The 24,562-nt window shown below is 40.4% G+C and overlaps 1 protein-coding gene across 3 annotated transcripts in view; it reads right to left on the minus strand.

The window, feature by feature from the left end:
* LOC100490553 (major histocompatibility complex class I-related gene protein-like) overlaps positions 1–23,590 on the minus strand; it is a 29,054-nt gene extending 5,464 nt beyond the window's left edge. The window contains exons 1-6 of one of the 3 annotated variants that reach the window (XM_031891502.1): positions 23,445–23,590; positions 21,312–21,409; positions 7,034–7,291; positions 5,045–5,329; positions 1,521–1,793; positions 347–454 (exon numbers count right to left, since the gene is read on the minus strand). In XM_031891502.1, the coding sequence (XP_031747362.1) occupies positions 347–454; positions 1,521–1,793; positions 5,045–5,329; positions 7,034–7,291; positions 21,312–21,366 (979 nt within the window). In that variant the 5' untranslated portion in view covers positions 21,367–21,409; positions 23,445–23,590. Of the gene's footprint in view, positions 1–346; positions 455–1,520; positions 1,794–5,044; positions 5,330–7,033; positions 7,292–8,993; positions 9,222–14,269; positions 14,614–15,793; positions 15,902–16,689; positions 16,963–17,318; positions 17,604–18,954; positions 19,213–21,311; positions 22,104–23,444 lie in introns of those variants that run through there. The other 2 variants (XM_018096988.2, XM_002938952.5) reach the window with 2 other exon arrangements.
* Between the last annotated feature and the right edge of the window lie 972 nt (positions 23,591–24,562).

A 24,562-nucleotide genomic window follows, 5' to 3' on the forward strand; every position in this document is an offset into this window, starting at 1 on the left:
TTTTCTGTTTCACCCAGTTTCAAGGAGAAATGAATCCCCTTATTGTTTTCTGTTTCACCCAGTTTCAAGGAGAAATGAATCCCCTTATTGTTTTCCGTTTCACCCAGTTTCAAGGAGAAATGAATCCCCTTATTGTTTTCTGTTTTACCCAGTTTCAAGGAGAAGTTCACCCCCTCATGCTGCAGCTCAATCCATTAAACAAATAGCTGGAGTTGGTGGCCTTTGGCAGTCTATGGTTACCAAAAACAACAATAATAACTTCAGATAGAGGACTACGATAGACCACCTCGGCACCATTCACAACATAACATCCAACTGGAAAGTAAAGTGAAATAGAAATAAATACCTTTCTTCTTTCTGGCTTTATATGCAAATATTCCCAGGGCAACAAGAGTGAAGGAGAGAACAGCCGCCACAGCGACCATGATGTATACAATCAGTCTGTCACTGGGTTCTGTTTTTAAGGTGACAAAATGAAAGACACGATTAAATAAATAATTAAACATAAGCTGGTTCAAGAATAATCTCTATAAAAATGTGAAATCCTAAATTTGTTCTGTATTTGAAGATATAATGTCATGGGAAATGCACTGCTTCAGCAGAGATCTGCACTGAAATCCATTTTTCAAAACATCAAACAGATTTTTTTAAGATTTTGTTTCGAAATATCACATGGGGTTAGTCAAGTGAAATATCACATGGGGCTAGCCACTTCCCAGGGTGCCACAGCCATGTGATATCACCCCCTCCCATTCCCCCGCAGCAGCTGATCAGCAAAACAATGGGAAGGTAGCAGTTCCCTGACAGCTGTATTGCTAAAAAAACGCCCGTTTGCCCCCAGTGATAGATATAAGTATAGCACTCAATAGTAAAACACCCAAGTCTGGCCATGACTCCTCCAATTACATAGGAAACAGCTCCTCATTCTGATCCTAAATACTATGCAGGCAGTATAGATTTTAAAGAGAGTTTAGAGCAGTACCATCAGTTGGTTGCACTGAAAAAAATGTAGATGAACAAGATGGGAGAAAATATGTGTATAATTAATATAAACACAAATTGGCTCAAAATGTATTATGTAAGTACAAAAGGGGTAATTTACAAAGAACCTCGACTGAAGTACAGCAGCACTTCTGGCAGGGATCTGGCTGCACTCTGCGTCTCACACAGTTAAATAAAAAAATCCATATCAAGGGGGAGAGCCCCGCATTGCAGGGTACAAGGCAGTCCTGGCTTTTCCAACTGCCAAAGGGCATGTGGTGGGTACGGGGCCCTGATGTGGCTTGCATCTGTTGGTGCTCTCTAAGTTAGGAAATGGAGGGGGAGATATGCCTATTTCCTTGCCACCTCCACTCAATTCTCATGAATACATTGCTGCCAATCGCGGGTAGCACAGTATTCATGGCAGGTCTCTGTGCTCCGAAATGACATGGAATGCAGGGTGCAAAGTGCAAAAACATGGCAGATTATTACCAAACACCATCTTCCCTTTATATTGTTGTCATTGTAACTACACTCACCAAAACATACAGCCAGGGGTTTAGCCAAACTGCTGTGATCCACATGGCAGGAGTAAGTGGCGCCCTCCTCTGGTGTTACCTCCACGCTCACTCTGATCTGATAGGTGCCATCAGGGTTTGGCAGGATCTGTGCTGCCTCTTCTGAGTAAATCTCATCTCTCTCATTCTTTATCCACTTCACATCCACATCTCGGGGGTAGAACCCATACACCCGGCAGTGCAGTTTGGTGCCGCTCACTGACTCTGAGCTGGAAACCTTCACTTCAGGATGAACTGACAAGAAGACAGAAAAAAAAGTAATTCAATGATAAAGCTAAGTGCAGTGAACTTATACTCATTATAGCATGTAAATACAGCCATAAACACTCAAAGTAATGCTGCTCTGTCAAAAGAAACATGGCATTTCTTTCCTTCTATTATGTACAAATGTTCTTCAGTATCAGACTTCCTTCTCTCTGCTCAAACCTCCAGGGCATGGGCTTGTAATATGAGCCCAGAGCATAGAGATGGAGGCAGGAAGTAAAGTCAGACCAAGCTAAAATGGCAGCTGCTTTCTTAAACAAACAGAGGGAGCTTCTAGGGCTGTTTTACTTAGGTATGGTAAAGCTTTCTGTAGAATAAATATAGCGTTCTGGGTTACCCTATTGTGGCTAATCTATTGGGAAGAAAGCTTTTCTCTTTCTTTTCACTTGAACTGAAGGAAGCAGCAGGACCAGTCAGAAACAAACCTTAACCAACCAAACAGATATTTGCTCTCACTGGTCTACCTGCAGATGGCTACGGAAAAAGCTCATCGCTGATAGGTTGCTATGGGTTACTACCATGGTGCAAATTTTCCAGTGTTTATAAATAAGCCACTCTGTGTCTATTGCATGTTAACCCTGTGATGTAAAACAAGGTATACTCCATCTGTTGTTGTTGTTAGAGCTCCAGGGGCCATAGACTTCTTACTACTAACTTCAGCAATTAAAGGACCACACTTTGGACATTTCATAAAGATCTACCTGATAACAGTACAGGTATGGGATCCGTTATCTGGAAACCCGTTATCAAGAAAGCTCCAAATAACGGAAAGCCTGTCTCCCATAGACTCCATTTTAATCAAATAATTCAGAATTTTAAAAATGATTTGCTTTTTCTTTGTAGTAATAAAACAAATATTAAGATATAATTACCCCTTATTGGGGCAGAACAGCCCTATTGGGTTTATTTCATGGTTAAATGATTCCCTTTTCTCTGTAATAATAAAACAGTACCTGTACTTGATCCCAACTAAGATATAATTACCCCTTATTGGGGGCAGAACAGCCCTATTGGGTTTATTTAATGGTTAAATGATTCCCTTTTCTCTGTAATAATAAAACAGTACCTGTACTTGATCCCAACTAAGATATAATTACCCCTCATTGGGGGCAGAACAGCCCTATTGGGGTTATTTAATGGTTAAATGATTCCCTTTTCTCTGTAATAATAAAACAGTACCTGTACTTGATCCCAACTAAGATATAATTACCCCTTATTGGGGGCAGAACAGCCCTATTGGGTTTATTTCATGGTTAAATGATTCCCTTTTCTCTGTAATAATAAAACAGTACCTGTACTTGATCCCAACTAAGATATAATTACCCCTTATTGGGGCAGAACAGCCCTATTGGGTTTATTTAATGGTTAAATGATTCCCTTTTCTCTGTAATAATAAAACAGTACCTGTACTTGATCCCAACTAAGATATAATTACCCCTTATTGGATGCAAAACCATCCTATTTAGTTTAATTAATGTTTTATTGATTTTTTTAGTAGACTTAAGGTATGGAGATCCAAATTACGGAAAGACCCCTTATCTAGAATAACCTTGGTCCCAAGCATTCTGGATAACGGGTCCTATACCTGTATAAGCAACACTGTAACAATCACAGGCTTCTATGGGAAATTGGAACACACAGAGAACTCCGATAATGATTAAAAAAAAAAGTCTGAGACTGGCTGTTGGAGATAAAGCAGGTTTATCGCAACTGCCAGCTGATATCCCTGAATCCAACTCCTTATCTCTCAGCAGCCAGCACAGTGAGGGGAGCACATGTTTAAAGGGAAAGTGTACAGCAAAAGGCATCTTGGAAATATCTAACACGTGAGGGGGAATTTAGTAATGGCTGTTTACTAATGGGGGTTCTTTGACACCAAAACACAATTTTTTCATGATTTATTATGTGACGAATCCAAATGGAAAAAATTCACCATCTAAAACCTGTTGAGATCGATCATGTAGAAATCAATGGCAGATGTGCCTTTTACAATTAAAAGATCTTTCTTTGGGAAAGGTTTTTGGAAGTTTTATATCCCATATAAACTAATGGTGGGACTAGTAAAATAGAAAGACAAGTAATTCCAATTTTTATTCTATTACTTGTGCATTGCCACCGAATTAAAGGAGAACTATACCCCCAGAATGAATATGTAACCAAAAGATAATTTATATCATATTAAGTGGCCTTTTAAGAATGTCACCAAACTGGAATATACTGTATATATCAGTAAATATTGCCCTTTTTCATCCTTTCCCTTGAGCCGCCATTTGGGCTGTGTGCTCCCTCAGAGATCAGCTGACAGGAAGTGATGCAGCTCTAACTGTAACAGGAAGTAGTGTGGGAGCAAAAGGCAGAACTCTGCCCATTCATTGGCTGATGGGGCCTAGCATGTATGTGTGCCTTGGCTTGTTTGTGTGCACTGTGACTCCTATGATCCCAGGGGGCGGCCCTTAATTCTTAAAATGGCAGTTTTCTATTTTGGGTTACCCAATAGCACATACTACTAAATAGTTTATTTAGATGAAGCAGGGTTTCACATATGGGCTGTTTTATACAATATATTTTTATAAAGACCTACTGTTCGGGTGTGATGAGCGAATCTGTCCCGTTTCGCCATAAAATTCGCAAAACGGCTAGAAAATTCGTGAAACGCCAAAACACTCGCAAAACACATTTGTTGCACTTTTTTTTTGTTAGTCACATCTTTTTTGTCGCCCGCGGCTATTTTTTTGTTGCCCTCATCTAATTTTTGTCGCCCCCGCCCATTTTTATGCGACCGCGTCCGGTTTTCCGCATCTGCGCCCTTCCTTTGACGCGACCGTGCCCAATTTTGACGCGACTGCATCCTTTTTGCCGCGACCACGCCCAATTTGACGCACAAAAAAAAAAAAATCAGAGCGACACATTTTTTGCAGCGAATTTTCACGGAATTTTCTCGAAACAATACACCAATGGCGAAATGGGAAATTCGCTGCGAATCCATGCCTGGCAAAAAAAAAAAAATCGCTCATCACTATTCGGGTGTATTGAATTCCTTTTAACCCCCATAACAAAAGGCACTAAGTTTACCCAATAGCAGTAACCCATAGAAACCAATAAGATGTTTGCTTTTAAACCTGCTGATCGGTTGTCACAATGAAACATGCCTTCATATAGGAAGAGACAGTTCAGGATAAACCCATATGGGCGCCCACCTCCCAGCAATATCTTGATCTCACCTTTCCTCTCCAAGTCAGTTGATATATAAGGCAGATACATCTTCATGTAATGGATACATTCATTCTCCATGTAGATCTTGTTTATCTTTGCATCATTATAATGCTGGTTCCATTGCTGGGTCATAGTCAGAACCTCCTGTGTTACAGGCACATACACCACTCTCTCCTTATCAAACATCATAACCTCCTTGCCATTATATGCAATCTCCTCATATCCACTAACGGTTCCATCCTCATGTAGCTCACAGGCAAACCTCCTCTGGTAGACATGGAAGTCTCCATTACCTACAAACCAAATATGAGAAACATTAAACAATTGACCAGGTTGGGACACATCTTCTACCATCTTCCTTCATAAACTGACCCAGATTTAGGAAAAGCCACATAGATTCAGCCCATGTATGGAAAAACTATTGGGGTAGCAGTCTTTTCCTTTTCAATACATATAATTGGGTTTTTGTACTCAATAGGAACCTAGAACTGGTGGCATGGTTGTAGTAGGACCTTCTACTGGAGAAAGTAAAACAACGACAACAATAGAAATAAAATTGAGCTTACCAAGACTCATTCTTGGTTTGATAGATGATAAAGGAAAACTCAACCCGCCCACTAATTTACTTGTTGAAGTGTTGGGTGCTTAACCGGAACCCTGCTCTCCATCTAATGAAGAAAATCCAGTAGCAATGTGATGAAGTGTATTTTTTAGGTGAGCTACTGGAGTTTCTTCATTCTTGGTTTGATGTCCAACTTGTTATGTTTGATTGATATTTATATATTATACCGTGTTGGACGTTTATGCCTTGTTGTTCTTGTTTTTTATTTTTGCTAGACGGGTACTATATGGTCGGGCATACTCATTAATCCACTCCTTTTCAAAAAGCACATATCATACATGGATACAAATACTCTTTACTGATTTATATACAGGTATGGGACCCCTTATCTGGAAACCCGTTATCCAGAAAGCTCCAAATTACAGAAAGCCTGTCTCCCATAGACTCCATTTTAATCAAATAATTCAGAATTTTAAAACTGATTTCCCTTTTCTCTGTAATAATAAAACAGTACCTGTACTTGATCCCAACTAAGATATAATTACCCCTTATTGGGGGCAGAACAGCCCTATTGGGTTTATTTAATGGTTAAATGATTCCCTTTTCTCTGTAATAATAAAACAGTGCCTGTACTTGATCCCAACTAAGATATAATTACCCCTTATTGGGGCAGAACAGCCCTATTGGGTTTATTTCATGGTTAAATGATTCCCTTTTCTCTGTAATAATAAAACAGTACCTGTACTTGATCCCAACTAAGATATAATTACCCCTTATTGGGGGCAGAACAGCCCTATTGGGTTTATTTAATGGTTAAATGATTCCCTTTTCTCTGTAATAATAAAACAGTACCTGTACTTGATCCCAACTAAGATATAATTACCCCTTATTGGGGGCAGAACAGCCCTATTGGGTTTATTTAATGGTTAAATGATTCCCTTTTCTCTGTAATAATAAAACAGTACCTGTACTTGATCCCAACTAAGATATAATTACCCCTTATTGGGGCAGAACAGCCCTATTGGGTTTATTTAATGGTTAAATGATTCCTTTTTCTCTGTAATAATAAAACAGTAGAATTCATACCAAAGGATGCTTCCTCCCCCAGTATGGGTTTAACACTAGAGTTTTTCTTTATTATTTCAGACACGTTATATTGGGTGGACTCATAGTTGGGTTGGTTGGGTTCATGGGTTACCAGACGGGCTGGGGCAGGGGGTGCAGAATTAGGGAAAGTAGTGTTGAATGGAATAATGGAGACACTACCTCCAGACACTTGGCTCCTTTTCTCTCTAGCAGATCTAGAAGGGATCTAGAGTACTCAATTCATCAGGATAAATCTGGTCCTAAAGGCATTAGTTGGTTATAACAATATATAATATATAGGCAGAAGGTATTGTACCATATATTCAGATTTACCTTTCATTCTACTCACCATATGTCCTGTTTAAATACCCCGTTAGAAATGCCATCTTGTGTTTCTGAATGACCTCAAACCTCTGAGCATATTTAGTCTGCATATCCAGGTGCTCAGTCAGGGAACTCAGCGATGGAGTCAGAAACCTCGCCCGGCGCGTTTCGCTGTCGTACTTGCCATACTTCAAGCCATCGATGTAGACAGTGATTGTGCTCTGTGGCACGCCGGGGGCAGGGGAGGAGACAAGGGCTATGTGGTACTCGAGAGTGTGGCTGCCTGCGGGGCAACAAGAACAAACAGAGCAGGTATATTTTACTATTGGGATACACAGGGTATATGAAGACTAAACTAAACATTTAAATAGATGGAGGAATACAAGCAAACTTAGAAAATTGCTACTCACCCCAATGTCCCCCATTGCCCCATTATTCTTTATATACAATAATCAATACATATTGCTACTCACCCCAATATCACCCATTGTTCCATTATTCTTTATATACAATAATCAATACATATTGCTACTCACCCCAATGTCCCCCATTGCCCCATTATTCTTTATATACAATAATCAATACATATTGCTACTCACCCCAATATCACCCATTGTTCCATTATTCTTTATATACAATAATCAATACATATTGCTACTCACCCCAATGTCCCCCATTGCCCCATTATTCTTTATATACAATAATCAATACATATTGCTACTCACCCCAATGTCCCCCATTGCCCCATTATTCTTTATATACAATAATCAATACATATTGCTACTCACCCCAATGTCCCCCATTGCCCCATTATTCTTTATATACAATAATCAATACATATTGCTACTCACCCCAATATCACCCATTGTTCCATTATTCTTTATATACAATAATCAATACATATTGCTACTCACCCCAATGTCCCCCATTGCCCCATTATTCTTTATATACAATAATCAATACATATTGCTACTCACCCCAATATCACCCATTGTTCCATTATTCTTTATATACAATAATCAATACATATTGCTACTCACCCCAATGTCCCCCATTGCCCCATTATTCTTTATATACAATAATCAATACATATTGCTACTCACCCCAATGTCCCCCATTGCCCCATTATTCTTTATATACAATAATCAATACATATTGCTACTCACCCCAATGTCCCCCATTGCCCCATTATTCTTTATATACAATAATCAGTAGATATTGCTACTCACCCCAATGTCCCCCATTGCCCCATTATTCTTTATATACAATAATCAGTAGATATTGCTACTCACCCCAATATCACCCATTGTTCCATTATTCTTTATATACAATAATCAGTAGATATTTCTACTCACCCCAATGTCCCCCATTGCCCCATTATTCTTTATATACAATAATCAATACATATTGCTACTCACCCCAATGTCCCCCATTGCCCCATTATTCTTTATATACAATAATCAGTAGATATTGCTACTCACCCCAATGTCACCCGATGCTCCATTATTCTTTATATACAATAATCAGTAGATATTGCTACTCACCCCAATGTCCCCCATTGCCCCATTATTCTTTATATACAATAATCAGTAGATATTGCTACTCACCCCAATGTCCCCCATTGCCCCATTATTCTTTATATACAATAATCAATACATATTGCTACTCACCCCAATATCACCCATTGTTCCATTATTCTTTATATACAATAATCAGTAGATATTGCTACTCACCCCAATGTCTCCCATTGCCCCATTATTCTTTATATACAATAATCAGTAGATATTGCTACTCACCCCAATGTCTCCCATTGCCCCATTATTCTTTATATACAATAATCAGTAGATATTGCTACTCACCCCAATGTCCCCCGTTGCCCCATTATTCTTTATACACAATTATCAGTAGATATTGCTACTCACCCCAATGTCCCCCATTGCCCCATTATTCTTTATATACAATAATCAGTAGATATTGCTACTCACCACAATGCACTGCACACACACCGAGGCTGAACAGCAGCACCACAATGTACATCATTCTCCCTTTATCCTTTATACAAATTAGCAAGATGAGTCCTCACCCCAACCCGTCTCGAAACTGTAACAACTACAGTTTCCTGAAAAATCAAGAACTTTGCCGTGACTTGGCAGAGATAAACGTTCTGTCCAATAGATAGCGCCTGAGCCAGAGTTGCCAGGCAGAAAACAGGAATAATGTTGCAGTAATTAGGGGAAGGTTATTTTAGCTGCGCCACACTTGCGCTGTACGGTGCAGATAGCAACATAAAGCGATAATAGGTAAATAGTCCTACTCACAGACCCCTTTGTGTTTTACCAGCTGCTAGTACTAATGGGTAACACTCATTCTGGTTGTAAAGTGAAAGCTGGAGGGCAAAGACATAACAATGTGCCGAGCAACAGAGGTTATGTACATTGTGACAAACTGAACTGGGGCTCAGAAAAGAACTATAAGTATAACTCAGCCTGCAGCCTTGTGCCTTTATATGGGCACAGAACCCCTCAGTGACTGCTAATATCCTTATCATTTACAGTAGGGGCACATTACCCCTTATAATACATGAGTGATACTCAGAGTTCCCTGTATAACTCAGCCTGCAGCCTTGTGCCTTTATATGGGCACAGAACCCCTCAGTGACTGCTAATATCCTTATCATTTACAGTAGGGGGTACATTATCGCTTATAATACATGAGTGATACTCAGAGTTCCCTGTATAACTCAGCCTGCAGCCTTGTGCCTTTATATGGGCACAGAACCCCTCAGTGACTGCTAATATCCTTATCATTTACAGTAGGGGCACATTACCCCTTATAATACATGAGTGATACTCAGAGTTCCCTGTATAACTCAGCCTGCAGCCTTGTGCCTTTATATGGGCACAGAACCCCTCAGTGACTGCTAATATCCTTATCATTTACAGTAGGGGGTACATTATCGCTTATAATACATGAGTGATACTCAGAATTCCCTGTATAACTCAGCCTGCAGCCTTGTGCCTTTATATGGGCACAGAACCCCTCAGTGACTGCTAATATCCTTATCATTTACAGTAGGGAGTACATTATCCCTTATAATACATGAGTGATACTCAGAGTTCCCTGTATAACTCAGCCTGCAGCCTTGTGCCTTTATATGGGCACAGAACCCCTCAGTGACTGCTAATATCCTTATCATTTACAGTAGGGAGTACATTATCCCTTATAATACATGAGTGATACTCAGAGTTCCCTGTATAACTCAGCCTGCAGCCTTGTGCCTTTATATGGGCACAGAACCCCTCAGTGACTGCTAATATCCTTATCATTTTACAGCTGTGTAGAATACTGTACCTCTGAACCGAACCCCTAATCAGCCCTGCAGTACATGAGCTCTCAGTCTCCTTACTGAGGTTAAAGTGGACCTGTCACCCAGACATAAAAAGCTGAATAATAAAAGCCCTTTTCAAATGAAACCCCAACGCCAGTATTTTTAATTCATTCACCAAAGGGAACAACCAGTGGGTTCTCCAAGCTGCTGTGATCTATATGGCAGGAGTAAGTGGCGCCCCCCTCTGGTGTTACCCCCACACTGACTCTGATCTGATAGGTGCCATCAGGGTTTGGCAGGATCTGTGCTGCCTCCTCTGAGTGAATCTCATCTCTCCCATTCTTTATCCACTTCACTTCCACATCTCGGGGGTAGAACCCATACACCCGGCAGTGCAGTTTGGTAATATGTTAATGGTACATTCTCTACTTGGAGTAAGGTTCTCAGTGGGGTCCCTCAGGGTTCTGTACTGGGGCCACTTTTGTTTAACTTGTTCATAAATGACTTAGGGGAGGGTATTATAAGTAATGTATCAGTGTTTGCAGATGGCACAAAACTCTGCAGCCCAGTCAGTTCTACCCAGGATGTGGCACCTTGCAGCAGGATCTGGGCAAACTGGCAATCTGGGCAGCTGAGATTTAATGTGGATAAATGTAAGGTCATGCACCTGGGATGTAACAATGTACAGCCATATATACCCTTAATGGGACTGCACTAGGCAAATCCATAATGGAGAAGGACCTTGGAGTCCTGGTAGATAATAAACTTGGCTGTAGCAAGCAATGCCAGGCAGCAGCTGCAAGGGCAAACAAGGTTTTGAGCTGTATTAAAAGGGGTATAGATTCACGGGAGGAGGGGGTTATTCTTCCCCTTTACAGAGCGCTGGTAAGGCCCCATCTAGAATATGCTGTTCAGTTCTGGTCTCCAGTGCTCAAACGGGACATTATTGAGTTAGAGAGGGTCCAGAGAAGGGCAACTAAGCTGGTAAAGGGTATGGGAAGTCTCAGTTATGGGGAAAGGCTGGCCAAGTTGGGTCTGTTTACACTGGAGAAGAGGCGCTTAAGAGGTGACATGATAACTATGTATAAATATATAAAGGGATCATATAATAACCTTTCTAATGTTTTATTTACCAGTAGGTCCTTCCAACGGACACGAGGGCACCCACTCCGTTTAGAAGAAGGGAGGTTCCATTTAAATATTCGGAAAGGATTCGTTACTGTGAGAGCTGTGAAGTTGTGGGATTCCCCCCCTGAATCAGTGGTACTGGCTGATACATTAGATAGGTACAAGAAGGGGCTGGATGGATTCTTAGCAAGTGAGGGAATACAGGGTGCCCCCAGGCACCCAGAACCTAGCAGTGCGTTATGCCAGCCAATTCTCATCTTTTGGGCAGACAGCAGCTTGGTGGACCTGAAAGGAAACCACAGTTTATCCTTTGACACCCACATCCTACTGTGCCTTTGGGGAAGAACTGTTAGGACATGCCCACTGCTGATTCCTAGCAACCACAGGGAGCCTATGGGGGAGCCCAATGTAATTTTTAAAGGTAACAAACCTTTTTACATTTAAATCAGGCATTGTATAATATTATTGCCTTCAATGAGCTTGGTTTTAATTTAAAAATGCTATATTTTCTCCTTAATACCTGTAGGTGTTTGATTGTCACACTATGCCTGGCCAAAGCATTCTCATTTAGTTAATTACACAAGGAGAAGTTTGCTGGCTATTTTGCTTACTGAATTCTTGGTTAAACCAGGGAAGGTTCTGTGATCCCAGCCCCACCCTTATCTCTCTTAGAATGAGAGTGCTACAATAGTATTCACTACTAAATGTCCCATATGTAATTAATAGGTTAGAATGATAAACATATAGGAAGGCTGCTATTTTATTCAAGAAAATAGGGCTCATTGGGGGGATCTAATTTATCAATATTGTGCATGGCAACCAATGTTTGGCTTTATTGTTTTACCTGCAGCATAGATTAGTTGCTATGGGGTAACTGCCCAGGAGGAAATTTGTCCGGGTTCTTAATGGAGGTTTTGGCATGTCATGTCTGTTTAGGGACTAATGTTGTTGTGGGGCACAAGAGGGTGTCTTGGGATACAGTATATATATATATATATATATATATGGATTCCCATACTGGACAAGGTTGTCCTCTATGACCATTATTTATATGTGCAGTACGTACACAGGTAGCTGTGAAATAAACTGGAACCACATGGGCTTAATGGTTATTCCAACCAAACGTCCACACCAATGTTATGGTAGAGGAATTAAGAAGAATTAGGGATAGAGAAGGTAACCCAACAGCCCCCCCTTCCAATAATAAAACATCATCTTTCCTCAAGAAATAACCATTTATTTTGTGTATAGAAGAAAGAGATACATATATCAAAGTTCAGTCATTTAGTTTATTGCACAATGTAAATTAAATAAATGCACTGAATCATAAAACTCATACCTCATAACTGCCAAACTCTACATTACATCTATACATGTCCTAAAACAATTATATTATTGGGATTGGGGGTGAGGGGGGTTATGAAATTCATAAATACAGAAGCAAAATCTAACATTCATTTACCAATTATTATTATTATTATACAACCTGCCTTTTTAAGAAATATTCTATAGGAAGTCATAATGAGTTTATGCACTGAAAAAACGCTGGAAATTTGGGGAGGTGGTTTAAAGGAGGCCCCTCCCACTATGTTGTTTTTGTCCATACGCTCAGTGATTTGCTGGTACCCAGCAATTGAACTGAACCTTACCCCTCCCCCATTTCACCTTCCAGCTTAAATAAGACACAATACTCTTATTTTATGAAAATAAATATAAAAAATATATAGTGACATTATATTGTAAATGGTAAGTGAATAAAGGAGGGCAAAAAAAGGATAAATACTGTTGTGTACTGGTAAGACCAATCAGATGTGTTTTTTTGGGACAGTTGACTATTGGATGCTGTGGGGTTGCTGATTGGTGGCTGTTGGGTTACCACACAGAGGGGCGTAATTATGTAAGCCAGGATCACCGGTGATGTTGCCCATAGCAACCAATAAGCAATTGAATTTGATAAGTAAGAAAATTAAAGCAAAGATTTTATTGGTTGCTATGGGCAACATTACTAGACCCCAACTTCTACATTTTTTCATCATCAAACACCCAACCTTGCCTCTACTTTACTGTGATTACATTTATTTACAAATAAATAATATACATAAGGGTACATACTGTAATATCTGACATACAGAAGAACCAATGAAAAGGGAATCATTTAACCATTAAATAAACCCAATAGGGCTGTTCTGCCCCCAATAAGGGGTAATTATATCTTAGTTGGGATCAAGTACAGGTACTGTTTTATTATTACAGAGAAAAGGGAATCATTTAACCATTAAATAAACCCAATAGGGCTGTTCTGCCCCCAATAAGGGGTAATTATATCTTAGTTGGGATCAAGTACAGGTACTGTTTTATTATTACAGAGAAAAGGGAATCATTTAACCATTAAATAAACCCAATAGGGCTGTTCTGCCCCCAATAAGGGGTAATTATATCTTAGTTGGGATCAAGTACAGGTACTGTTTTATTATTACAGAGAAAAGGGAATCATTTAACCATTAAATAAACCCAATAGGACTGTTCTGCCCCCAATAAGGGGTAATTATATCTTAGTTGGGATCAAGTACAGGTACTGTTTTATTATTACAGAGAAAAGGGAATCATTTAACCATGAAATAAACCCAATAGGGCTGTTCTGCCCCAATAAGGGGTAATTATATCTTAGTTGGGATCAAGTACAGGTACTGTTTTATTATTACAGAGAAAAGGGAATCATTTAACCATGAAATAAACCCAATAGGGCTGTTCTGCCCCAATAAGGGGTAATTATATCTTAGTTGGGATCAAGTACAGGTACTGTTTTATTATTACAGAGAAAAAGGAAATCATTTTTAAAAATTTGAATTATTTGATTATAATGGAGTCTATAGGAGATAGCTTTTGCCACTTTTTGCCTCTGCAGGACTAGGGTCTCACTGCTACTCTGGCTGTTGTACAGAGAGGTTGGAGGTTTATAAGGCACTTATACGTCCCTAAGATCCATATATTACCCTCAGTGAAGCCCCTAGGGAAGAAGCGGCCTGGTTCTAAGCAAATAGAAAAACTAAGTAGCCTTTTAAATGCCATTGTAACTTATTCCTAGCATTTAGTTTAAGGGCCGTGGCTTTCATTTGCCAGAGGTAAGCTCTCTTGGCTGCTTCTTGATCCTAAAAGAAAACAAAAATATTGTTTATTCACCATCGCACACCATCGCACAAGGCAAGGAATTGTTACATCAAACAACAGATCCAAAGAAGAAGATAGTGGCATTGTAACCATGGGAATTTGGAGTGAGCGGCCCCTCTTACGGGTATAATATCAATATCCAGAGAAACACATGGTATTCGAGAGATCTTAAAGTGATACTGTCACAAAAAACTACTTTTTAAGTTATGAATCTACATACAAAGTTCCCTATAGGTCATGTTAGTAATGTTTCATTGATAGGGCTGCTTTAATAAGTAATTAACTCCCTAAACCTGACAGTTTGGCCAACTTGACTGTCCCTTTTCAGCCTGTCAGTTATACCTTCTAATGCTAACGGCCTCCTGCTGCACAAATATGGCCACCACCTCATAGAGGAACATGGGGGATCAGATAGGGAATGTAAAAGCATCAGGCAGATACCTTTATGGCAAATTTATAAATACCATACAAAGACAGTGTTATGATAGATGTAATGTATAGATCAGTGATCCCCAACCAGTGGCTCAGGGCAACATGTTGCTCCCCAACCCCTTGGATGTTGCTCTCAGTGCCCCCAAACCAGGGAGTTATTTTTGAATTCCTGACTTGGGGGCAAGTTTTGGTTGAATAAAAACAAGATTTCCTACCAAATAAAGCCCCCTGTAAGCTGATAGTGTGCATAGAGGCTGCCTAATAGCCAATCACAGCCCTTATTTGGCTCCTCCATGAACTTTTATGGTGCTTGTGTTGCTCCCCAAGTCTTTTTACACTTGACCGTGCCTCACGAGTAAGAAAGGTTGGGGAACCCTGGTATAGATGTATGATGATCACCTTATCGCTTTTTGACCAGGTCCAGCTGTCGGTCACCCAGACTATCTCACACCAGTTTGTGCACCCTAACTTGGAGGAAGCAGTTGAAGGCCGGACAGATTCCAGGGAATACACATTATAGCTATGGGCAAACACATGCATCCGATCACTCGACTTAAGAGCTGCCTTAGGAGCCCTTGGTCACTTTGTTTCAACATATTTGTGCATTGATTGCTCATCTAGCAAATATTATGCTTGGCTAACAAAATATAAATGAAGGACTTCAAGAGTTTCTCCCAGTACCTATCACATTACAATAGCTAACTGAAAAGGAGAAAGTGAAAGTCCTACCTTCTGTTGTTCTTTTTCTACAAACAAATATTCCCAGGGCAACAAGAGCGAGGGCGAGAGCCGCCACAATGGGGATCACAATATAATAGTTACGTATATCACTGGCTTCTGTATTTAGGTGGGAAAGAGAAAAAAAATCCGATTATGAATGCAAATAAAACAAATACCAATCACATAAAAGGATAAACTCGATAAAAATGAACATATGTAGACTCTTTCTGGAGCCTGAAAAAAGTTTATCTTCTGGCTTTTTACATTGCTGCTGGGTTTAAATACAGTAATATAAGGTGAGAAAACATTGAAATGTACCTTTTGTGTCTAAAATCTTTTCCACTACAACGGACCTGTGTATTACTAATAAAGCAACACTAAAGCACTAATTTATAAACAAGGTCATTTGTTTAGAGCTCCCAATCTACCGTTGAACAAACAAGTCCCTCCCTTCCCTAAGCTCCAGCCTTTGAGGGGCTCGTTATCATGGAACAGGTCAATAATTTCAGGGGCGGGCCAAGATGACCGGGTGCCCTAAACAACCCGGTCGACAGTTCGCAATGCGATAGATCATTGCCCCCACCGCGTAATGACGAGCGGAGGAGGCAATGACTAAAGTGAGCAGGCTAGGGGTAGGCAGGAGAGGCTGCCTGACACCCCCCAATCGTTGTGCCCTAGGCAGCTGCCTCTTCTGCCTACCCCTAGTTATAATTTTATCAGATCCTCCTCTGCTCTGCAGGAACAGGAAGTGCTAAAGTGAAACTGGTTTCATTTTTGGCAGAGATAACAGAAAAATCATAGATATGTCTTAATTAAAACAATAGGGAAAAGTAGGTTCAGTTGAAGTCCTAATCATTGAGCCCATGTTGAAAGGGGGTGTGTACTGTCCCTTTAAAGACACTCACCAAATGGTACAACCAGTGGCTTCTCCAAGCTGCTGTGATCTATATGGCAGGAGTAAGTGGCGCCCTCCTCTGGTGTTACCCCCACACTGACTCTGATCTGATAGGTGCCATCAGGGTTTGGCAGGATCTGTGCTGCCTCCTCTGAGTGAATCTCATCTCTCCCATTCTTTATCCACTTCACTTCCACATCTCGGGGGTAGAACCCATACACCCGGCAGTGCAGCTTCTGTTCCCCGTCTGACTCCGAGCTGGAAACCTTCACTTTTGGGCAAACTAGCAAAAAAACAGATTTGGTATAATGGCTCCAGTAGGCTTCACACAATGGTATAACATATACCAAAAACGTGCAAGCAACAACCTGGCAGATAGGATGCTCCCCATTGGAGAATTCCTTGTAATTAGGGCAGACATGGGAAATATTTAGGGAAGGTTGATATCCCATTTAAACTAAAGGTTTGGAAGAGGAAGATTAGGACGTAAAATAATGCAACATTTTAGAAGAAATAAATGCCAAGTTCAAAAATGTTTGGCCACTGTGGTGGCCAATGTACATCTAATCGTACTGGTATTGTTGTGCAATGGGTAAATACTACGTACATCCAAGGGCAAACAGTGATATATGATCTCACCTTTCCTCTCCAAGTCAGTTGATAGATAAGGCAGATACATCTTCATGTGTTGGATACATTCATTCTCCATGTAGATCTTATTTATCTTTGCATGATTATAATGCTGGTTCCATTGCTGGGTCATAGTCAGAGCCTCCTGTGATGCAGGGACATACACCACCCTCACTTTATCAAACATCATAACCTCCTTGCCATTATATGCAATCTCCTCATATCCACTAACGGTTCCATCCTCATGTAGCTCACAGGCAAACTTCCTCTGGTAGATGTTGAAGCCTCCATTAACTGCAAATAAAACATTACATGAAACAGCTACACCTTCTTTAATTTGGTGGAAGCAGGTATTAAATGGGTTGGGTATGGCATGGTTGGGCATACTCATTAATCCACTACTTTTCAAAAAAAGTCAAGGGTACCCAGGTACAAACTTCTTTGTTACATCAGTGGCTGTTGGACTTTTTTAGTGCAAGGTCTCCTTGGAGGTCCAGACTTTGATAAAGATCTACTGGTATAGGAAAATATTGTGGTGACTTTCAAAATGGGCTTTCTGTGTATGTACCTGGTTGGGACACATAGCATCTCATATTGTTGTCCCATTTGTTACCCAATGGTATTTATTTATTATACCATATTGGTGGCTTTTGTCTTCTCTCTAGGAAATCTAGAAGACATCTAGAAAACTCAGTCCATCAGAATTTGAATTCAAAACAGGTCCTCTTAGCATTAGCTGGTGTATTCAACAATGTGTAAATCACTAAGCTCCGATTATAACTGATGACACCACTAGGCACAGTTTATAAGGATATCACTTACAGCTTGGTCCCATAGGAAAATGAACAAACAGTATATTATATAGTGAATAAAGTACCCCCTATTGTAACATATAGGGATATTATAAGGCACAGAGGGGTTCCATGGCCATATAAAGGTTATTTGTGGCTCTTGTATATTATATAGTGAATAAAGTACCCCCTATTGTAACATATAGGGATATTATAAGTCACAGAGGGGTTCCATGGCCATATAAAGGTTATTTGTGGCTCTTGTATATTATATAGTGAATAAAGTACCCCCTATTGTAACATATAGGGATATTATAAGTCACAGAGGGGTTCCATGGCCATATAAAGGGTATTTGTGGCTCCTGTATATTATATAGTGAATAAAGTACCCCCTATTGTAACATATAGGGATATTATAAGTCACAGAGGGGTTCCATGACCATATAAAAGCACGAGGCCGAAGGCCAAGTGCTTTTATACAGTTCATGGAACGCCGAGGTGACTTCTAATATCCCTATATTTTACAACAGGGGGTACTTTATTGATTATAATATACAAGCTTTAGCGAGTCATGTGACAGAATTTACATCACATAACTGATGACATCACTAAGCAACATTTATAAGGATATACTTTACAGTTTGGTCCCATAGGTAAATGACCAAACTGTATGTTATAAACATATACAATACCCTTAATAAAAGGGTTTTTCGCCTTCCTCTGGATCAAGTAGCAGTTAGACAAGTTTTATTTTGACCTGTGTATTTTTTTAACCTAAATTATTATTCATGAACAGGCAGAATGTACTATACCATATAGTAAACGTTGGCAGATTTGCCCCTGATTCTACTCACCATATGTCTTGTTTAAATACCCCATTAGAAATTCCATCTTGTGTTTCTGAATGACCTCAAACCTCTGAGCATATTTAGTCTGCATATCCAGGTGCTCAGTCAGGGAACTCAGCGATGGAGTCAGAAACCTCGCCCGGCTCGTGTCGCTGTCGTACTTGCCATACTTCAGGCCATCGATGTAGGCAGTGATTGTGCTCTGTGGCACGCCGGGGCCAGGGGAGGAGACAAGGGCTATGTGGTACTCAAGAGTGTGGCTGCCTGCGGGGCAACAAGAACAAACAGAGCAGGTATATTGTAGTATGGGAATCCGGAGAGTGCTGGTTTATTTTTTCAGAATTTGTATTGAACTACAACACGGCACCCAGGTCATGGACATTTTTAGTGTATGTGCCCTCTACACTATGGTATGTTACTACTGAAATATATATGGAGGCCAAAATAAACAATTGAGTAAGTGGAAAAATACATGCAAAGTTCATATAATCCCTATTTATTAGGGATTATACTCCGCTAAATATAGAAGGATTATTCTTCAAAAAGTTGTATTTCGGACTGATTTATTGAGAAATTCCACCAAAACCCCACTAGCCCCGCCCATCTGCTCCACTTCCTGCTGGTTGAATTCTCTGGATGTGCAGGGGGGGTGGGTGGCGGCCTTGGCGAGATCATGTAGATCAAGTCGATGGCAGAGGCCCCTTTCCTTCCCTAGAAGAACTTTCTTTGAGTTTCTTCGAATTTTTAAATATAAAAAAATGTTAGAGTTTTAGTAAACCTGCCCTTAGGGGGTCACTACAACAGAAAAATATTTTATTCATGTAAAGTCCCAAACAAATCATTAGGGTTGAGGAGACTGCCTCATACAGATACAAATAAACAAAAGGAATTCTGGGAATGAGTTTCAAACAAGCTCCAAGAAGATCCCATTTACATGGGTTTATCCTATAGGCTAGTGTAGTGCAGGGTTTTCTGATCAGCTTAGGCCGAGCCAGGAGTGGGGATTCACAAACCAATCATTAAGGTTGAGGAGACTGCCTCATACAGATACAAATAAACAAAAGGAATTCTGGGAATTAATTCCAAACATGCTCCAAGAAGATCCCATTTACATGGGTTTATCCTATAGGCTAGTATAGTGCAGGGTTTTCTGATCAGCTTAGGTAGAGCCAGGAGTGGGGATTCACAAACCAATCATTAGGGTTGAGGAGACTGCCTCATACAGATACAAATAAACAAAAGGAATTCTGGGAATTAATTCCAAACATGCTCCAAGAAAATCCCATTTACATGGGTTTATTCTATAGGCTAAAGCTCACCCACTGGGTTTAAAGCTGAAGCCGGGATAATAGCTGATCAGTAGTGATGAGCGAATCTGTTCCATTTCGCCAAAAAAATTGCGAACCTTTCAAAAGATCAGCGAAACGGCGAAAATGTCGTGCAGCATGTCACCCGCACTATTATTTTGTCGCCCGCGCCTATTGTTTTCTGACACCGGCGACAACTTTTGGACGTGTGGCGAATTTTTCCGCTGCAAATTTTTTCATCTGTTCCGCAAAACAATCCACCAATGGCGAAACACGGAAATTTGCAGCGAATCCATGCCTGGCGAAACAATTCGCCCATCACTACTGATCAGATTTCCAACTACAGACCGGTTTCGCCCTTCTTGGGGCTCATCAGTGTAGTGCAGGGTTTTCTGATATCCTGGCTTCTTTTTCATGTTTTATTCATCTTTATTCATGTAAAGTGAAACTAGTTGGTGTAGGAGCATCTGCGGCCATCTTGGCATATCCTAGGCAGTAACTAATACAGATCTATTCCAGCAAGAATGTCTAATGTGTAATTGTGAGTAGTACAACCCTCACAGTCTGAATGCACATCATCAGAAACACCCCACTTTGTATTTATTTGTATTTGGTATTATATAGACCCCTGTTTGTTCTATTAATGTATTGTTTTGCTGTACAGCCATGTGTACATAAGTAGCACCATAGAAATACTGTACATACAAAGATCTGACCGGTTCCTTTGGGGAACATCTCCATTTGTTAGTAACCCTGCCCGGTGACTATGGCACCTCCAGCCCCACAGGGGAAATAACAAGCTTCCAGGCTGTGTATGTAATTCAGATTAAGATGCCTGCGTCTTATTTAGTGCATAGGAAAGTGTTACTTGCACATATATATCACTAAACTCATTTTTCTTCTTTTAACCAAGCTTTAACTATGTATATAACGTGTTTACTATGCAGCAATAAAGCAGAAACTATTTCCGGCTAATAAGTGCCCGCGCTTAACAATAACGTGGTGCCATCCGGAGAAGCAGAAAGAGAAGCCATTGCACAGGCTATTGCTACTCACCACAATGTACTGCACACACGCCGAGGCTGAACAGCAGCACCGCAATGTGATTCATTGTTCCATTATACAAAACTGTCAGTTGAGTCTATACTCCAGCTCTGCTGATTGAGAAAATAAGGTTAATTTCTTAAGTGTTAAGTACTTGTCAGCGTTGGCAGAGCTAAATTTTCTGTCCAATAATAGAACTAGTATAGCCTTAGCCACAGTTGCAGCCAGAGTTGCCAGGCAGAAACATAAAGAAGGTTCTTTACAGTAACCGAAGTAGGTTATTCGATCTGTGCCAGACTCATGTTCCATACAGGAAAGAGAACGCATTCAGCTTTGTATTCGTACTAAAGGGTAACACCCATTCTGTATGTAAAGTGAAAGCTGAAGGGGAAAAAACTCACAATGTGCAGAGCTACAGAGGTTACAGACACTGGCACAAGAAATCCAAAAAGAAGTATTGTATAAAGTCCATTGCATAAAGTTGCCCAAACCCTGAAATATCCCTTCTATATTGATCACTGTTAGCCTTTCTTTGGTGTATCTTGTTTCTAGTCACTGGTGCTTATTTTTCCATTTTTTTTCCAAAACATTTATCCAATTGTGTTATGGTCACCATTGCTCCTCTGGGTATTTGATTTTATATTGGTTCATTAACACAGTAGGGATCTCGTATGAACCTAAGGGCAAGTGTGCTTCACTTGAGATGGGCCCAAGGCTGTGCATGTATTAATAATATTCATTAAAAGGTACAAGCCCTCTCCTTACTTCCATATTGTTATTATTATTAACATTTAATTATAAAGCGCCAACATATCCCGCAGCGCTGTACAATAAGTGGGTTCCATACATTGGGCATACAGAGTAACATATAAAGCAATCAATAACCGATACAAGAGGGGAAGAGGGCCCTGCCCAAAAGAGCTTACAATCTACATTATTACTATTATTAACATTTATCTATAAAGCGCCAACATATCCCGCAGCGCTGTACAATAAGTGGGTTACATACATTGGACATACAGAGTAACATATAAAGCAACCAATAACCGATACAAGAGGGGAAGAGAGCCCTGCCCAAAAGAGCTTACAATCTACATTATTACTATTATTAACATTTATTTATAAAGCGCCAACATATCCCGCAGCGCTGTACAATAAGTGGGTTACATACATTGGGCATACAGAGTAACATATAAAGCAATCAGTAACCGATACAAGAGGGGAAGAGAGCCCTGCCCAAAAGAGCTTACAATCTACATTATTACTATTATTAACATTTATTTATAAAGCGCCAACATATCCCGCAGCGCTGTACAATAAGTGGGTTACATACATTGGACATACAGAGTAACATATAAAGCAACCAATAACCGATACAAGAGGTGAAGAGAGCCCTGCCCAAAAGAGCTTACACTCTACAAGATTTTGCACTGAGTGCCCATTCAAACATCCCACTTCTACCTGAAGAATCACAGGTTACCAACGTCTTAACACCACAGGCCAGAAGTGATGCCGCCCCAGATACGGACATTTTAACGGTAACTCGAACCAATGACAAATTGCTCTGCCGCAATGATGCTGGAATTTGGGCAACAAAAATGCAATGTGGGTAAAAAAAATATGGTATCATCATCAACATGGGCATTTGAAATTGCACTTTGCACAATACACACCCCCCTTCACTAAACCCCTTTCTCAGCAATCTGTCTTTCTACATGCAGGCTTTGTGTTGGAGCCAGTTATTTTGAAAGAGAGTTCTAATACATTGTCTGGGCAAAGGGACACATATCACTAAGTATTTAGTAGTTGCTGTACATGAAACTCTCTTTTAGAAAGGGATAAACGTTTTTTTTTCTTTTTCAAGTATGCAAGTCTGTATTGTTTCCAGCGCTGTCTCTATTTTCAAATTCCACCCTCGATGTGTTATTTTATCTCAGGCAGCTCAGCCTTTCTGAGGCACAAGCCGCCTATAGGCAAGAACCTATAATATGGTTTATAAAAACATTTTAAAAGTCTATTATTCAATAAAACACCGTTCTCCAGTGTAGTTCTATAAAAACATATCAGGCAAGTAGCCTTTCCCCAGTGTGCAGGTAACAGTCTGTTCAATCAGGTTACATAACATGTAGATATTAATTATCATACTTATCAGTGTTCATCGTGCTACTGTAGCCAATATGGGAGCCCTTCTCCTCCTCTGAGCCCCAGTATTGTCAAGCTTTTGCAGTCCTCCTGGTCTTTTTGGCTGAAGAATTTCAGTTTTCTTTCATATCCTCAGCCAACAGTGAGGGAAGGTGGGTGGGCTTATTCCTGCTCCTTGGGAAAACCTGTGTAGCAGCTCCCTACACGTTTCAGGTCATGTGACCCATCATTACGGGTGCTGCTCTCTGAGTTCCCTTCCTTTTAAAGGCAAGTTGGTACAAGGCTGAGCTGCCACAGATAAAAACCTTCTTTTAAATAACACATCGAGGGTGGAATTTGAATGTATGTATGTATAGCTTTATTTATAAAGGGTACGCAGCGCTGTACAATCTTACAATATACACAATTACACACTGGGAGGACAAGTGTTATAATAAATACAATAAATATATATAAATACACAGGGAGTAAGTGCCATGTGGTATGAGACACAGTGGGAAGGAGGTCCCTGCCCCGTAGAGCTTACAGTCTAAGTGGTTGGGTAACATACAGACACAAACTGGAAGGTAAGGGCTCTGGTACACGGGGAGATTAGTCGCCCGCGGCAAAACTCCCTGCTCGCGGGCGACTAATCTCCCCGAGTTGCCTTCCCTCTGCCATCCCACCGGCGAACTCGCGAGGCTTTTTTGGCGATTTCCCGAAATCGCCCCGCCGCGTCTGCCATCCCGCCGGCGACTTACATGTTCGCCGGTGGGATGGCAGAGGGAAGGCAACTCGGGGAGATTAGTCGCCCGCGAGCAGGGAGTTTTGCCGCGGGCGACTAATCTCCCCGTGTACCAGAGCCCTAAGAGTGCACCACGTTATCTAGAAAGCTACGAATTTCGGAAAGGCTGTCTCCCATAGAATCCATTATAAGCAAATAATTCTAATTTTTAAAAATGATTCCCTTTTTCTCTGTAATAATAAAACAGTACCTGTACTTGATCCCAACTAAGATATAATTACCCCTTATTGGGGGCAGAACAGCCCTATTGGGTTTATTTCATGGTTAAATGATTCCCTTTTCTCTGTAATAATAAAACAGTACCTGTACTTGATCCCAACTAAGATATAATTACCCC

This window comes from Xenopus tropicalis, chromosome 8 (assembly GCF_000004195.4).
Source record: "Xenopus tropicalis strain Nigerian chromosome 8, UCB_Xtro_10.0, whole genome shotgun sequence".
Lineage (NCBI taxonomy): Eukaryota > Metazoa > Chordata > Amphibia > Anura > Pipidae > Xenopus > Xenopus tropicalis.